This window comes from Alexandromys fortis, unplaced genomic scaffold (assembly GCF_014885135.2).
Source record: "Alexandromys fortis isolate MF-2015 unplaced genomic scaffold, M_Fortis_MF-2015_v1.1 scaffold_61, whole genome shotgun sequence".
Classification (NCBI taxonomy): Eukaryota; Metazoa; Chordata; class Mammalia; order Rodentia; family Cricetidae; genus Alexandromys; species Alexandromys fortis.
Window position 1 is genome coordinate 8,291,477 of NW_026067962.1, and position 18,785 is coordinate 8,310,261.

At 39.5% G+C, this 18,785-nt stretch overlaps 1 protein-coding gene across 4 annotated transcripts in view; it reads left to right on the forward strand.

Annotated features, from left to right (window-relative positions):
• Positions 1-18,785, forward strand: part of Fer (FER tyrosine kinase) — a 310,511-nt gene that overhangs the window by 184,076 nt on the left and 107,650 nt on the right. For all 4 annotated transcript variants that reach the window (XM_050153485.1, XM_050153482.1, XM_050153483.1 and 1 more), the window contains one exon: positions 15,698-15,754. In XM_050153485.1, the coding sequence (XP_050009442.1) occupies positions 15,698-15,754 (57 nt within the window). The remainder of the gene's footprint in view (positions 1-15,697; positions 15,755-18,785) is intronic.

The following is an 18,785-nucleotide window of genomic DNA, read 5'->3' on the forward strand; positions in this document are numbered from 1 at the left end:
CTGATCAGAATGTGCTGTGGCTGAGACTGCAAGGAACAAATGTGCTAAGCAGCCTACTCAGGCAGTGCAGCCAGTGGACTGAAAACCTGGGTAGAGAAGGAGCGGAAGGGTAGCAATTATTTCTCAGCGTGACAAGGACAAAATTATAGCCCCTGACAGTCATCGCACATTGTGTGTTGCTGTGTTTTGTAATTATTTCTCCCAGGAATGATACCAACTTTTAAGCCATCTCCCTTCAAAATAAAATCTCTAAAATGCCTTGTTGTTGATATGTTTGCAAATTTTCTTTTGCTTCAGATGTTAAACATTATGAAGTAATTTTTAAAACTTTAAGTCTGTATTTAAAACGTCGTCCCCCTCCACCCCGTCCTTTCTCACCTTCTCTCCATCATTCTACACTAGGTGATTGGTAGCACACATTTGATCATGGCATGATTTATTAAAACTTTAATATTCATTATTAGGAATAGCTGTATTCTTAAGGTAGACTTACATTGCGTTGACTTTTGCTTAGAAATAGGTTATATAATTATATTAATAAATTTTCCTATAGTTAAGGCTGAGTAATGATTAAAGCAAGGATGAAAATGTTTCTTAAAAACAACTATTTACCTGTAATAAATACTTATTTGTAAAAGCAAACCCCCATTATCTGAATATTTGGTGTTTGGGAAGATATGTACAGGGAGATTAAGTTCATTCCTCAGCATTGTGGGGGCTTGCTACCTGGAGAAATGGATCTGAATTGAAGTGAGATAGTGGCATAAAGCCCTCTCATTTAGATCCTTGCGCCGTCAAATATGACCCTCCAGCTCATAAACGCACCTTAAAGAAAAACTTCAGAAGAAACACACCCCATCCTAATGAGATTTGGCAGCGATGATTGGCATGAGAAATAATGACCATCTGCACCTGTGGCCATCCACCAAGAAGCACGATGAGTTCCCTGCAGCGGAGGGAGTGGGGCTGGCCGTCCCTAGCAGGACATGCTCTTTATTTGCTAATCCAGTCACTTTATGGAAATGGCGACTCTGTGAGACAAAATTAATTCTATGATTTAGGTTGTAACTTTTTAAGCTGTAATTTGTCTTTATTTACAGTTATTTTTACAGTTTATTATGCCTGCTATTATACCTATTCATGTGGCACAGTGTAATGAGAACATAATGTTTTCACAAGAATAGAGAATGCTATAATAATGGCTGATTTTATTGATGGCTGATTTTAAAGTATTTCCTTATATTTGGTAGAAAATTGGCAATGTTGCTGTGGGGGAAGAAGAATAGTTATTGTATGTTACCTAGTGAGAACCAGTGAGTCTCTCTTGATTACATCTGCAGTCATGCTGATTGGGCCTGGGGAGAGTATGGGCTTTTCCTCTTTGGTTGTAGATTCTGTCAAGGACATAGAGAACTGACTCAGTTCTGCCGGCCTCATAAAGCATTTTTATTATAACTTGAAAGTTTTATTGTGGTTTTAATTTTTGGTACAAACTCTGAATGTGCAAAATGTAAAACTTTTAATTGGGTTTAATCTAGTTATCCTGGTGAATGAAGAAGAAATTATAACTTTACATAGCATTCACTTGAAACAAAGTTTATGAACCATTAGAATGAAAAACCTGAAACTTGAAGTCAGGAATCCATTGTGCTCAGTTTGTTAGAAATCGACGGTTGTATGAGATCACCTCTCAGTCTTTAGGAGTCATATTCACCGTTTTCAACAGATTACACTTTGGGAGAGGTTGGTGGACCCAAGCTTTAGTTAGACAGATAAGGGTTGAAACCTTCTATGTCTGAACTGCATGGCGTTGTGTGATAGCATTGCTTAGGAAACACCACTGGAGTTGCTATGCAGAGCTAATCCTATTCCATCTCTATAACCAAGCATGGTAAGGACTCCCAGTCACTAGCTACCACAGCCTGAGTCTGTGTGTTTGCAGGAAACATGCTGGCAGCTCATTGTGAAGTGCCGCATGAGATGTCTGGATAGACATTATGCAGTCACTTGTGAACATCCCAGTAGTTGAGCTCTCAGTGTGACCAAGTGTCATCAACATGACTGTGTATTTAAGTGGGAATGGTGAAGCTGAACTGCTGCATCCCCTTTTGTCACACAATTACTGTGGAAGTAAAACGAGAGCAAACATGCAAGATAACTCAGCAGGTAAACGGGCGCCATCTTGAGCCTCATGACCGCTTTACTCTCTAGAACTCGTGTAAAGGTGAAAGGAGAAAACCAACTTCACAAAGTCGTCCTCTGACTTCCACAAATGTATGTACAGGTTTACACACACAAATAATAATAATAATAAAAAAAATAAAAATAACGATGATGATAGAAATGATAAAAGAAATGAAAAAAGTAAAGAAAATTGTAAAGGGGCAGAATAGCCCACGAATGTCTTACAGTTCTCCTTTTCTATTTCGGTTAACCTTCTGACTGTCTCCAGTGTGTGCTGCATTGGGGTCTCTTTGGTACAGAAGTAATTACCTGCAGTCTAGGATGAAGATACTAGAATTCAGCCAAGATTTGTTTTTGTTCACGTCCTGTTTGGTTTTGTCATATGAGAATGCTCTTATATTCCTTTTATTCTTGAAAGATGGTATGACCACATGTAGCAAATATAACAGAGTTATTTGTTGTTTTAGCACTTGAAGTACAATGTGCCATTCTTTTCTAAGCTTGCTGGTTGTAGAAAGAATGACAACTTTGATCAGTGTTGCAGATCAAGCATCGTTTACCAGTGGCTGCTTTTAAGACTGTGCTCCAGTTTTCGGCCTTTGATTATACGTCTTGCCACTATTTGGATTTATCTTCTTTGATGTCCCGTCAGCTCTTTGGTTGTTGGCTGTCTTTAACCACACATGAGATGTTTCAGCATTGTGTCCTTGGCTTATCTTTTAGCTCTGATCTTCCTCCTCCCTTCTTAGAGTTTTGGTGATGCCAGTCCCTGTTCTTGGTATTGGAGCCTCGGGAGCTTAGTCCCCAGCCATTTCTCTTTGCTGCTCTGTTGGGGAAATTCTGTTTATTTGTCCTTAAATTCAGTAGTACTATCCTCGATTGTCCTGTTGAACCAGTCCAGTTCATTTTAAAATTAATCTCATTTGTTTGTTTGTGGGAGAAATGTTCTGTTTGTTTCCTTTTCAAATACCTTCTGTTCCTGTTGTTAAGATAGCCTGTATAACCTCGGTTGTTTCCATAATCTTTCCAATAACTGCATTTTTGTGTGGTTGGTTTTGAGTTCCTGTCAGATAATCCCAGTATCTGATCCGTGTCAGTATTGATTCTCTTGGATTTTGCTTTTCTTGATTCAAATTCCTGATCTATCGTGTTAGGAAACCCTGAGTCCTTTGAAGAAATCTTTCTGTTCATTAAACACCCGCCTTGGGCTTCACTGACCCTCAGCTTTCTGCGTCTTAGTCATCGCTTGTGCTTAGCTGATTTGTTGGAGTCACTTGGCTTCTAGCTTGTTCACAGTGTTGAGGTGCTGCCTCAGAGCTCACTCGCTCACATGCTCTCTCTCTCTCTCTCTCTCTCTCTCTCTCTCTCTCTCTCTCTCTCTCTCTCTCTCCCCCCCCTCCTCTGTTATCTCTAGCTCACAATGGAATCTCAGGTATATATATATTGTGTGTGTGTATGCACGTGTGTGTATGCACGTTTTATTCTGTGGTATGATAGGATATAAGTTATCTGGCTGCTAGGCTATCCCAGATTCCTTAAGATCCCAACTCCTTCCTGCTTTCACAGCACTTTGGCTGCCTTGTGTGAATCACCTCCAAGGGTTTGGATACTCTCTGCTTGGATAACTAAGAGGTATGGCCAGGTTGAAAGGTACAATCCTAGTTTTTTCACTGTATAGTTTCTCTTTTAAAAACGTTTTTGCTTCAACCATATTTGTGTACTTACTTAGAATATTTCAGGATATTTATATTTGTTTACCAAAAACATTTTCTAATTTTATTTTTAACATATATTTTTATTTACACCCATGTATATATGTGAATGCCTGTGTGAGTGTATGACACATGTAGGTGTGAGTTTATGACATGTGTGTGAGTGGCCATCCTGTCCCTTGGAGGCGGAGTTGCAGGTTTGTAGTGCCCAGCATGAGTGCAGGGAGTAGAACTCCATTTCCCACGGGAAAGTGGTGCGTGCTCTTCACTGTCGGGCTGTCTGCAACCCTCTACTTTAGCTTCTCAGAGTTAGAGCCGTGGACAAGGCGGTTGTAAATACTACGTCTTCTGAGTCTGGGCTCCTTTCCCGTCGCTCAGTTCCTCCTGCCGCGCCTCGGCTGGCATTTCCAGGCAGTGCTGTCCGTCACTTAACCCTGGGCAGACTTGTTAGCGATGATCTTTCTTAGAGACGCAATGCCGGTGTTACTTTGATTCCAGAGTGTTTTGTGTAGACTGTAGCCAGCTTCATAGTGGATGGGTTGTCCCTGGAAGATGCTGGTCTCTGCTTCTCCCCAGTTCCACACACCACTCTTCAGTGCAGTTACAACACTAGGATGTGAAGTTTGATGGTTTCTGTGCCTTATAGCTCAGAGGCAGTTGTGTAGAAGGTAGGAGATGGTTGTTGGAAATTATGTAGGAGAAAACTCTGCAGTTAGTGTATGTGGACAGAAGGGAAAAGAGAATTGTCATTGGCAAAATAGTGACAGTTTTCTACCCCACCCATACTCTGGTGCATCATTTTCTTTTTTAAAAAAATTATTATTTTTTCATTTATTTCATATAGTGACCATAGTTTCCCCTCCCTCCTCTCCTCCCATTCCCCACCCCACCCCTGTCTCTAGCCTTCCATCTACTCCACCCCCATCCACTTTCCCATCTCCTTTCAGAAAGGGGCAGGCCTCCCATGAGCATCAACAAAACATGGCACATCAAATTGAGCATCAAGTTGAGGCAGGACCAAACTCCTCCCCTGCATCCAGGCTGGGTGAGGCAACCCAGCATGGGGAATAGGCTCCCAAAATCTAGTTCAAGCACCAGTGATAGGTCCTGATCCCACTGCTGGAGCCCACATAATGGACCAGGCTACATAATTGTTACCCAATTTCAGATGGCCTAGCTTGGTCCCGTGCAGGCCTACTGTCGGTCCAGAGTCCATGTGCTCCCATGAGCCCAGGTCAGCTGTCTCTGTGAATTCCCCTGCCATGACCTTCACCTGCCTGGCTTGTACAATTCTCCCTTCCTCTCCAACACTTGATGTGGAGCTCTGCATCTGCTTCCATACTGATTATAGGCTCCCTGGTGACAATTAGGGTAGTCACTAATCTGACTACAGGAGATGGCCAGTTCAGACACCCTCTCCACAATTGCTAGGAGTCTTAGCAGGGGTCATCCCCAATATGGCACCAGGTTTTCCCTAACCCTGAAATGCCTTCCCTCATCGGGACATCTTTTCATTACTCTTCCCCTACCATTCTGCCCCTAACCCACTCAGCCCCATTCCTCATGTTCTGACCCCCCTGTCTTCCTCCCCTGTTTATCCAGGAGATCTTTCCTATTTCCATTCCCAGGGAAATCCATGGGTCCCTCTGGGGCCCTTCTTGTTACCAAGGGCTGTGGGTTGTAGCCTGGGTATCCTTTACTTTACAGGCAATATCCATTTATGAGTGAGTACATACTGTGTTTGTCTTCCTGGGTCTGACTTACCTCACTCAGGATGATTATTTTTCTAGTTCTGCTGGTGTTATTTATCACTGAGTAGTACCCTATTGTATAAATGGACCACATTTTTCTTTATCCATTCTTCAATTGAGGGGTTTCTAGGTTGTTTCAGGTTCTGGCTATTACAAATAATGCTGCTATGAACAGAGTTGAGCAAATGTCCTTGCTAGATGACTGTGCATTCCTTGGGTATATGCCCAAGAGTAGTATTACTTGGTCTTAAGGAAGATTGATTCCCAATTTTCTGAGAAACAGCCATAATGATTTCCAAAGTGGCTGTACAAGTTTTCACTCCCAACAGCCATGGAAGAGTGTTCCTTTGACTTCACATCCTCTCCAATATAGGCTGTCGTTAGTGTTTTTGATCTTAGTCATTCTGACAGGCTGTAAGATAATATCTCAGAGTTGTTTTGATTTGCATTTCCCTGATGGCTAAGGATGTTGAACAATTCTTTAAGTGTATCTCAGCCATTTGAGATTCTCCTGTTGACAATTCTCTGTTTAGATCTGATTATTTGGTATTTTGATGTCTAGTTTCTTAAGTTCTTTGCGCATTGTTTTCTAAACTCACCACATGGGTTACCTTTCACGGAATAGTGCAGCAGTGTTCTTTCCAAAGATATTGTATAGTATTTCTGGCGGTTAAAGCACAGCATATATATATATATATATGTATATATATATACATATATATATTCTTAGTGTAGTAACTTTCTGGGAAGTAAAAAGCATCTGTTGTAAGAAATTCCAAAAACCTTTTATGCTCTTCCGAAGCCTTCAGAGTCCGTGTAGGAACCCTGAACTCTTCCTCCCTAGCTTCTGGCTCTGGTTGGTGCGCACTTCTTCCATACCATCTCTATCTTGGTGTGCTCGTATTAAACCCTTGCAGCAGAGCTCATGCTCACCTCCCTTTGAATTCAGAGCACAGTATATTTCTACTCATATCTGTCTGCATGGCCCCCTGGTTGGCATTTATGGTCCAGAATGCTATTTTATCGTTTCAGTCTCTTTGAATAAATCAGGAGAATCTGAAATACTCTAAATTGTGTTTTTATCTCTTGTACATTAACTTGGTTTTCAAAATGGTTCAGTGAAAAATTAATTTTCTGTTAGTTTATTTGACTCTAGAGCAGTGGTTCTCAACCTTCCTAATGTTGTGACCTTTGATACAGTTCCTCATGTTGCTGTAACTCCAGCCATAAATTATTTTCATTGCTACTTTATAACTAATTTTGATACTGTTAGGAATCCTCCTGGTATAAATATCTGATATGCAAAATATCTGATGTGACTTCTGGGGAAGGGTTGGTTGTTCAACCCCCCTCAAAGGGTCACTACCCACAGGTTGAGAACTGCCGCTCTGGAGAGTCCATGCATTGTCCGTGGACTAGACACAGCCTCATGACTGGGGAGAAGAAATTCACTGTCTTGACTGCTGTAGTAGAAGTGTGGTGTTGGATGGTGTCTTGCCTGTGTTTCTGTTTTCCTGTTCATGTCAACCTTATCTCTTTTTACTCCCATTCTTGGTATTAAAGGCACATTATCAGTTCAGCTTTATTTGGGATTCTGGGACAAGAGTGGAAGGACTTTGAAGTTGTAGTTTATAGTGAATCTTATGAGTAAAATTTCAAGTTTCTTTTAAACCAGTTTCTATGAATCAAGTACCAATGGCTAATTCTCTGTCTCTCTATCTTTCTGTGAGTGTGTCTGTTGAACTACAAGAAAGATTGATAGGCAGAATTTCACTCTAGAGAATTAATTCATAAGTTGCCTGATGTCTTAGTACACTTTGTAGAATCTCTCAGCTGTCTGTGGAAGCTTTTCCTTTGTCAGACATTTCAGTTCTTACTGCTTTGTTTTCCAGCATCTTCTTTATCTTTTGTCCGTACTAACTAGGGAATTTCTAAAAGCCAAAAGTTTTAAGAGCCAAGGTTTAAGCTGACAAGTGGCATTTTCATTGTTGCTTGCTCTGGGCTGTGTTGATGAGGTTAGCTTACCTTTTAACTTCAAATTCTCTGCTGCTTTTTAAAGTTTCTTCTTTTTTTTTTTAAACTAAGAAATTTTTTAAGTGAAATAAGAAAAGTGAAAATAACTAGTTGATTTCTTTTCCTGACTTTAAATTTGAAGGGAAAAATCATTCATATTTTCTTATTTAATTACTGTTTTCCCCAAAGTGTGTTTTATAAAGATTTATCACATTCATAAACTTAGCTTTAAATTTTGACTCTAAATTCTGTTTCTAAGAAAATGAAAATAATTAGACTATTGAATTTAATTGGGAAATTTCATTCTGTTAGCAGATTTTCAGTATCCTAAATATTCAGTTAATTGATAGTTGAAAAATATATTGTCAGACCAAACCTAGTAACACACACCTTTAATTTCTGCTCTTGTGAGACAGAGGCAGGTAGATCCCTAAGAGTTATGGACAGCCTGGTCTACATAGCCAGTTCCAGGACAGACAAGGTTTCATAGTGAGACTCCATCTCAAAAATAAAATAAAATGACATAAAATAAAAATAAAGAACTAGCCAGGCAGTGGCGGCTCATACCTTAAATCTCATCATTCAGGAGGCAGAGGCAGGTACATTGAATTCGAAGCCCCCTGGTCTGCAGAGTAAGTTCTAGGACAGCCAGGATTACAGAGAAACTCCATCCTGAAAAACCAACCAACCCATCAGTCAATAAATAAATAAATCAACTTGGGGTGGGGGGAGAGAGAGGGAAGGAGGGAGGACAGGAGAGGAGAAAAGATGCCTTTTGGATGGTTTTGTGGCAGTGGAACAGTTTCTAGCATAGTTTGCAAGTTTAGTTTTTACCTCACATGTATCTGTTTAGAAATTGTTACCAGTTACATTTCAGTGGATTTATGAGTATTAAGAGCCATTTTATTTAGAAGTCTGCTTTAGTAAAGAATCTGCATGGACATAAAGATAGTATAGCTGTAAAGAGAGTCTTGTAGAGCCCAGGGGAGTGCTTGATACCGTCCAGTGCTGAGCCTGCCGTAAGTGGGGGCAGATTCCAGGCTCGTGCAGCGAGTGGAAATGGCCATTGGATGAGTGTAATTCTGAGGCACATGCTTCATCTCACTGCCTACAGTTTGTTCCATGCAGGCTGCTGGATTGTTGCAGTTTGAATGAGAATGACTCCCATAGGCTCGCATGTTCGACTGCTTGGTCCCCAGTAAGTGGAGCTTTTTCTGAAGGAAGGAAGTGTGACCTGTCAGTGGGGGTGGATTTGAGATTTCAAAAGACTCTGCCAGGTCCCAGGTCTCCCTCTTGACCTGCTGTCTGTGAATCAGGATGTAAACTCAGCTAACACTTGAACGCCATGTTTGTCTGTTTCCTTCTGTGGTGAGAGACTAGCCCTCTCGAACTGTGAGCAAGTCCCCAGATATATGCATTCTTTCATAAGAGTTGCCTTGATCATAGCTTCTTTTCACATGAATAGAAAGTAACTAAAGCAAATTAATAGTAAATTACTCAATTATTTGTATTATTTTTATGTATATTATACTTAGGTGTTTTATTTATACTCATTTTACTTTTAATTGTCCATTTGTGCCTCTCTATATTAAGCCATTTTTATTACATATTAATTAAAATATAATTAAGCCATTATATAATATATAAATTACATTTAATAAGTTTAGAATTAAATTTATATTGTATATATTAAATTAATAGCTTGTGTTTGGATCCTTGTCTGAGTTCACTTCTGGAAGAATCCAGACAAACACAGAGCCATGTCTCCTTCACATCCAGGCTAACAGATCTGTGTTCAGTTGTCTTAGACTGTCAGGAGAGGAGGCACATCTGAGCTGATCCTTCCACTCGCCATCTCTCTCACAGTGAGCTCTGCAGGTGTACACTGGCTACTACCAGACTGTTAGAAGGGACATTGTAAACTCGCATATTCAAATGGCCACGGGAATCTTTCATCTTCAGCTCATATCCTCCATGTAAGAATTACTGAAGCACCTAGTTTCTAGTTCCCAAGTATTCCACAGTAAATATATTCCTGGACGCTCTTATTAATCCTGCTACAGATTATTTCATCATTATCAGTCTTTTTGACTTTTAGTCAGTGGAGTTACCTTCTGTTGAAGGATGAGAAAAATTAGGAGTTTCTGAAACATTAAATACACAGCAATAGAAAAATTAACCAAGCCAATTTAATTTTTGAGTGTCTGATAGAAATTTTTTCATCTTACACATCTTGTGAAAATGTAGTACTTACAATACAGAGAATTAACCTGAAAAGTCACATTTGCAATTCTGTTTCTTGTTTTGTGTCTTAAACCCACTCAAAACAGGATTTGCTTTATTGTCATGCAATACCGAAACATATGCTGTTGAAGTGATAATCGTGATCCCTGCTTAGCACCAGCTCTGCATCACTACTGACCATGGTTATGCTCAGGTCCACTGATGGAGATGAGCCGTGGTTCTGTGTCAGGGTTTGGACAAATGGAAAGACTCCCTTTTCTTCTCAGGATTACTATGTGTGTATTGTTAATATTGTCAATGGATTTTGTGGTTGACCTACAGTTTAGAACAATTTGTTACTGAATGCTTACTAAACTTGGACAGACTTATCAAGTATTATTTCTTTTTCATTTTATTTATTTGTTTGTTTGTTTGTTTATTAAAGATTACTGTCTCATCGCCACCGCCGCCTCCCATTTCCCTCCCCCTACCCCAATCAAGTCCCCCTCCCTCATCAGCCCAAAGAGCAATCAGGGTTCCCTGCCCTGTGGGAAGTCCAAGGACCACCCACCTCCATCCAGGTCTAGTAAGGTGAGCATCCAAACTGCCTAGGCTCCCACAAAGCCAATACGTGCAGTAGGATCAGAAACCCATTGCCATTGTTCTTGAGTTCTCAGTAGTCCTCCTTGTCAGCTATGTTCAGCGAGTCCGGTTTTATCCCAGACTTTTTCAGACCCAGGCCAACTGGCCTTGGTGAGTTCCCGATAGAACATCCCCATTGTCACAGCAGGGCCACTCTTGGTGACTCTAGTGACACCATTAATAAGGCTTATCAAAAGACAGGCTGCAGCAAAGTCACCCATAAAAACATGTAAAACACCTTAATCTCTGAATCGTCTCTAAGAGACCAAAGACTTGTCATTTAAAGGGTTAACTGAAAAAAGGACAGATTTTATTGAGTTGAAAATGTCTGTATCCTGCCATTTTTTCATAGAAAATCAGTTTTTCCATTAACAATTTCCAAATAAAATGTTGCATAATAGAAAAGTCTGTATGTCCCCTTGATTATAATGAATATTTCAGGGAATTTACCAATGGATGTTACAAATAAAAAGTGAAATTTGAACATTTAGAATAAAACTATTTCTGGACTTCACATATAAGCAAAGCATTGTAATATGGTATGTGTATTTTAGACAGTTATGAATATCACAACATACTGTTACTTTTTTTAATTTAATAATATATATTATATTTAATATATCCACGTGCAGATAGACTTAATGTTTGCTACATATCCTTTCAAACTGTTCTGAATTCTCTGTATTTGAAAACTGAAAAAAAAAATACTTAACAATCCCTAGAAACCCCATGTTGTCTTCAAACACATGTTGCACTGTTCTGTGGTAGACAAGAGATGCATACTTTGTATATCCAGTAATAGATTCATTGGTAAACACTCACTGTAATAAGCCTTCTAAGAACTGGAATAACTAGGACTGGAGAGATGGCTCGATGATTAAGAGCACTGACTGCTTTTCCAGAGATCTTGAGTTCAATTTCCAACAACAACATGATGTCTCACAACCACCTATAGTAAAATCTGATGCCATCTTCTGGCCTGCAGGAACACATAATTCGCATTTGTATAGTTGGTAAGGTACGGTGTGACTTTATTGTAGTGTTATGGATTTTTTTCTTAAGTCCTATTATCTTCTGTTGACAGTAGCAGTATTCGGTACTGGTTTGTGAAACAAGAGGATGGGAGAGTGGGCTTTTCTCTTTCCCATTTCTTTCCTGTTTTATTTTGGTAGAGTAGGAGTGGTACCCTCCTTATCAAGAGTGTTCTTGCACTGGAAGTCAAGACAGAGACAGTATGTCTGAATAGTCAGAAGAGTGAAGGATTCCAGTACATTCTAGAGTAGACAAGATTTTACAGATGGGAGCTGCAGAGAGTCAGATCCAGAAAAACACTCTCTGGCATAGCAATTTAAACCATACCTGTTAACTCTGTTAAATATAGCTTAATATTTGATTGATGTAACTTTTGAGTTTGAATTTCCTGTTGCTTCTTTTCTGTGTGAAAGTAGGTATAGTTATCTTTACCTACTATTTAAACTATCCTCTCTCTACATTAAGTGGATAGTATGGATTCTGCAGTTTTTTCCTAACATATTTATAGAGATTTAAATTTAACACAAATAATGATATGTCTTAAAGTCTATACTGAGGAATATTGCCATGACAGCTATGTCTTGAAGAAAAATGACCCATGATAATAATCTGCAATATTTTTAGAGACTTTTCTGTTTGTGACTAGAACATCTACAGACTGAAAGCCTGGGTATAATGCAAGTTGTAAACAAGCTTGCTGTATTGAGTCAGTTGAGGTGTGTTGCTGAAGATCATACAAGGTGTGCTTTAGGCAGAATTGCTATATCTCCCAGCCAGAACTGACTCAAGACCTCTCTTCTGGCTCAGGATAATTTGATTCTCAGGGCTGCTTCTTGACCTCCCAGTTCTTTAATAAAATGAAAAGCCATTTTAAAAGCCATTTTACATTAGATATAATGGTCATGGGTCTAAGAGAGACTTCAGGCCTGAAAATTGTTCACCCCTAGGGTAATTCTATAGGTTGGCATGATTGATTTTCTGTAAATGACATTTGTCTATGATGTGTGTAGATGGGCACCCAGGATAGGAGAAGAGTCATGGTATTTATTCAGTCCGTACATGTAGGCAGTTGTTTGATCCTCCAGTTCAGCTAGTGCTGGTGTTTTAGGACTATGGTTGAGACTCAGCACAGTGTTCAGTCTGTAGTGCTGTGTTCCCTGACTGCCCTCTGGAGCACAGTGACGTTGGAGTACTAGGAGAAGGGACAAGGGATAAACTTCTCAGATCTGTCACTCAGTAGCTTGGACCCTGGACAAGCATCACCTTCACCAGCCTGTTTTCTCATCTACAGAACAGGGAAATAGTTCCTTTCTAGGCAGTTGCCAATATAATAGGGGCATTTTCTTAGATTGAGCAAGCAAGTGTATTGGAAACATGTCCAGGTGAACTTAATGAAAGCTTTAATCACCTTTATCTCTGTGTAGGCCGACCTTTAAACCTAGCAATTCTTAAGACCTTTGCTTTGCAGATACTGTAAAGTGCATAGTATATTTTCGAGTTAACTTCGAGTGGCTTTTAAAAGAATTTCTCAAGAAATAAACAAAAAATATATTTAAAAAAATAAAACCACCAGTTTAAACTAAAAAGAATTGTATGTTTCAAACTAACATAGTTTGGGGTGTTGAGATTGAATTAATAAATAGAAAAATGGATAATGATTTATTTTGCCATAATAAAAACACATTAATATTCATGAACTCACAAAAAGTATGGTATCCTAATACTATAAACACATTTACTATCTAAGCCATATCCCTAGAAACTTCAATATCATAATCATTAGAGCTTGAATGTAGGTCTGTGGGTTTTTAATATGGTCACAGCTCATCAGCAAACAGATGACCATTAAATAAAACTGTGTCGGCTTTGTGCATTATGTTGTGCACTTCCTATGTTTTTGTCTCCTTTGGTGACATAATTTATTATAATCTTTCATAAAGAGTTATTCTTATTTCATATGTATGGGCATTTGCCTAAATATGAATCTCTGTACTACACATGTAGTCTGCAGAGGCCAGAAGAGGGCATTAGACCCCTTGGCCTGAAGTTGTAGATGATTTGAGAACTGCATGTGTGTGGTAGGACCCAAACCTTCTTTAAGTGACTTTCAAATTATTGTTGACTACAGTTATCTTGCCATGAAATCAGTCTGGTTTCTATTGGAAACTTTGTATGTGTGTCAGATCCTGTCTTAACTCTGATTGGAGACAGAGCCAGCCAGGCATTAAGTCAGTTCTTTGTGCACTGAGCTCTCTATTGCTTTGGAACCTTTAAAGATTATTATAATTTATGTTGTATTGTTTCCTCTAGCTTCCTTTCAGCTGCGTCTTTAAAGTAAATATCTTAGTCATTGACTTGAGCACTCTTTTGTTTTCGGATATGCCTATGATGTATTAAAATTTCCCTTTAAATACTGTTTTTGCTGTACTCTACAATTTCTGATAAATTTTATTGTTTTTTAGTTAAGTTTTTACCCAATTTTCCATGACCTTAAAAAAAATCTATGGATTATTTAGATGTATATTATTTAGTTATTGGGTTACTTAGTGTGCATACCTACTGAGTGTATTGAGAAATGATTTCCAAGTTTGTTTTCGTTGTTAAAGAAGATGTCTTGTGTCTTAGTTACTGTCCTATTGCTGTGAGGAGGCAGCATGACCAAGAGAGCTTAGAAAGTAATGGGGGGCTTGCTCACAGTTTCAGAGGGTTAATCTCTGATCATCGTGTTGGGGTCATGGCAACAGGCAGAGGCATGGTACTGGAGGAGTAGCTCTGAGGTGGCGCAGAGAGAGACCATGAAACTGACCCTAAGTGGCAAATCTCCAACCACAGGCATGCAGTCCATAATGAGGGACGTGCTGACCATGAAGGCACCACTCAGAGCTAAGCCCAGTAACAACTTGAGGTCCTCAGGACACATAGTCCTTGAGACTTTGCCTCTCCAAGGCTCACTCAGGCATGGCTTTGCCAGCCCCCCAATCATGTTCCCTGAGTTCCAGTTGCTACCTGTTGGACCCTCACATAGCCCCACAGTTCCCCTTCCATATGGTCTCTTAATGTCCACCAGTTGAGCTTAACATTTAGATTGAAATATTATTTATGTAACTTGCCCCTTAAAAACAAATGCCTGTGGTAACTTGTCTGTCAGAGGGTGATAGGTGAATGTTTGTCACATGATGTTTCTAAAGATGGAGTCCTTCAAATGGCTGTCAAAGGGCATTTTAAAACCACTTACAGTTTTACTTCAATATATTTGATTACCTATTATGACTCATACTATAGGTCATATTATGTTTCTATCTAATAAAAAATTATACTACAATGTAAAAAACCAAAATAAAGAATAAAAGATTGAAGTCTACTTGTGCCTCCCCTTCTTCACCCCCCCTCCATTTTCCACTTCCTTACTTCCTCTCCACTCTAGCCTATCCCTTGCCTTATTTTTCCCTTCCTTCCTTTAAATATGGCCCTGTGTACCATTCTAGCATTATAGTTCTGTGTGATTTTTGTAGCTATGTTTTCACACACTGGTGTTCCCCTTCCTTGGTCCCTCAGCTCAGACAGGGAGATAGCATTTTACTTGACGTGTTGGCACCTCTCCTCTTACACATCCTAGTAACATTGTACTTGATGCTTGTTGTGTTGCTATGCCCCAAGAGAGGCTGGGAAGACGTGAGACTGGGTAGTGTCACAAAAAGCTGCAAGTCATCATGTTTGCATGCATTAAAAAGCAACTCTTAGGAGTGTGAGGAATGTGGTCCATAGAAGAGGATGTGTTTGAAGGAGAGTGAGAAGTGGAAGGTTTTCATGGAAACTCATGGAACTCCGATGTACTGTCACACGGCTTTTTAAGATAGACAGCAACAGTCATGGCTGTGTGGCAGGCACAGAGCATACCTTGTGAATCACTTCCGGGTTGGTGCTGCATCGTTTTGAAGCTGCACTTTCTGAAAGAAATTTGCTACAGTATTGATTTTAATATCTGTCAGTACAGTAACCTTCCTTGAGTCTATTTTGTACCATGTTGCAGTTACAGCTTCTTAGTATGCTGTTGCCTGCACTTCCTTCCTCAGAGGAATTTATAGCAACTGTATTCTTGCATGGATTAACAATTCATCTTTTTCTCTATTTTTGCTGTAGGATAAGAAATGGATTCTCAATCATGAAGATGTTTCATTGGGAGCACTACTGGGCAAGGTATGCAATCAGCTGAGCTAAATAAGACATTTTATATTAACCATGAGCACTTCACATTGCTATTCAAAGCATTTTTTTAATATTCTGTCACATGTCAAGGTACATATATACTAACTAGAAGAAAATAGTATCATATCTCCTAGAAATCTTCTGACTTTCCCTGAGATAGAGGTGTGATGATCTTCGAAAGGCTTACGATGATTCTTATCTTTAATAATAGTGTATATTTTCCCTGGAAGGTCAGAGCCATAATAATGGTTTTATCAAAACCAAAGACTGTTGATTGAAGGAAAGAAGCTGTGAGGTAGTGAAAGTTTCATCGAACCTTCAATTGTCACTCTGCTTTCACTTGTACTCAGTAATTCAGAAAAAGTGAAGTGTTGCTTCTTGGACTATCAGGAAAGTTCATAACTCTGCAATATCCTAACATAAAGATAATGTGGTACATGGTGTAGGGTTAGAGGTGCTTCCCTCAAGCCTGGCCACCTGAGTTCAGTACCAGGAGCCTACATGACCTCTACATGTGTGCTGTGGAACATGTACACTCCCCACAGGAGAGATGGGGACAGGAGAAGAAATATGTTTATTTGGGAGAAGTAAAAGTTTATCTAAATATTGTGGGCAAGATGTGTCTTTTTTCAAATACCTATTTTGTAACTGGCTATGTTAGTGGTGGGTAAGGATGAGTCTTAGACAGTGAAAGTTCCTTTTCCTGCTATTTTGTTTGAAGTTTCCTCCAAGCCACAGTCCATATTGAAACGCATTATTTCCAACGATAAAGGCAGTCCAGTTAGACTCTTGACAGGTCTGTCAGTCATTATTATTCAGGTTCTAGTGAATAAATAATTGTTTGTCAGTGACTTAATTGTACACATTTCTATGTGAAATTTGAGTTGAGTTTAGCTTCCTCATGCGCTGTGAAAAATAAAGCAAAATTTAGATATTGTTATTAGTAAGTTTTTATATAATTTGTGTGTGATCAGTGCTAGACTCAATTGTCAACTGAGGTCTGACATTTTAAGTAAATATTAAATGATCCATTTTTATTCAAAAGTGAACTTCACCATTTCCTCCAGTTTTCAATCAGCGTGCAGTTCCTTGCTGAAGTCCTCCCCTTGGTAGGACTCTTAGCACTTGCTGTGTAAGTGCCTTTTCCAAATGGCAGCATCAGGAAACCTGGAAACCTGGAAAACAGGTTTTATTTGCTAATACATTTTAGTAAGTTATTTTTCAAGAACCTAAGCTAAAAGAAGCAGCTCTGCTTACTCTGAGGTGCTCTTCTAATTCAGAAGTAAATAGTCCTAAATGTAGTAACAATATTGCTGGGGTAATTCAATAGCAGCAGTTTGGTCCAAAGTTACTACAAAGAGACTAATTTCCTTGAAAAAACAGTTAAATGATAAATTTCAAAACTAAAACACTGAAGTAGACTATCTTTACAAGGACAGATTTTTTTTTTTAGTACTAAGCAAAAATATTTTTAATTCAGGAAAATCTTCTAATTTTTTATTTGTTTGTTTTGAGACGTGTATGGCCCTGGCTGTTCTGGAATTTTCTATGTAACCAGGCTGGCTTTTTTTTTTTACTAAGGCTATATCATAGAATATTTACTTTTTAATGACTAGGCATGAAAGTCTCAACAAGATTAAATATTTTAAGAAAAATTCTTTTAAAGAGATATTATTTGGCTTAACTTTAGTGTTTTAAAATACTGGAACATAATTTGTCATTAATATTTTACTACCTTTTTAAAATATATTTTGTACACTGAGAATGCATGAGTAGAAAGAGAGCCAGACTTTTCAGTAGTAATTGTTAAGTAATGGCAGAAATTAGCTTCTTCATTCAGAACCATAGCCTTAAACTGGAGTTGGCATTTAAGTCTTCCCAACACTTACCGTATGCCCGTGATGTATCGCACTCTCCTGGGTGCATGGTGTAAGTACAATAAGCAGAGAAAATCCCTTGTCTCTATAGTGCTTCTGCTCTGACCAGCAGGGAAAGACGGGCAACTGTGAAACACCGAGACAGACACCTTTTATGTCAGAGGGCACTGAGTCCTGAAAAAAGTGGAGTGGCTTGGGGTTGCGTGTTAGTCAGAGTTGCCATTCTTAAAGGGAATAGTCCAGGCATATCTTATTACTGATTACCTTTGAATTAGAACTTGCCACAACCACCACCAAGCTGTGTGGACAGCTGCCAGTGAGGGTTACACAAAGTGATTAGCCAGTGCAGAACTCACCTGCCGAGGAAAAGACTCAGTTTGGTTGTGATCAAACAAGTAAAGGGAATTATAGGAGGAAGTCAGCAAGGTGAGGAGGATGCACTGGATACAGGGCCTGCCTGGGTTTCCTAACACCTTTGACTTTCAGCGTGGGTGGGTGTGTGGAGCTGGCAGGTGACTTCCTGGAGAGCAGGGTAATTTACTTTGGGAAGGTGGCTCTGGGTGTTAGGTGAGAATGCAGTTAGGTGAGTGAAAACCAGTGCTAGGGCGGGGTTGCAGCTCGGAGGAAATAAATTTAGATGCATTTTGAAGTTGGACCAGTTGTGTATCTTAATGGATGTTGTAGGGATTGAGAGAGAGAGACCAAGGCCAGCTCTAAGTGGAGCAGGTTTCTGGAAACAAAGTTAAAAGTATGTGACACATCAACTTTATTAGATTTCTGCAAGACAGCGAGGAAAGCCAGCTGAGTAACAAGTGCTGAGGTTAAACAAGATGACTATTCCAGATATAAACAGAGTAGTTGGGCGTGAGCCTAGATAGAGAAGAGGGTAAGAACTGAGCCCTGGTCATTCCAGCACCAAGAGGCTAGGGGAAGAAAAAGCAGTCCTCAAAGGAAGTTGTAAAAAAGAAAGAAAGAAAGAAAGGAGGGAGGGAGGGAGGGAGGGAGGGAGGGAGGGAGGGAGGGAGGAAGGAAGGAAAAGGCAAACAATCAGGAAGACAGAAAACCAGAGCTGTTATTAATTAGAAACTAGGAGAAGCTAAGACAGGGAGGGGAGACTGCTGCCTGGTGCCAGGTGCTGGAGGGGA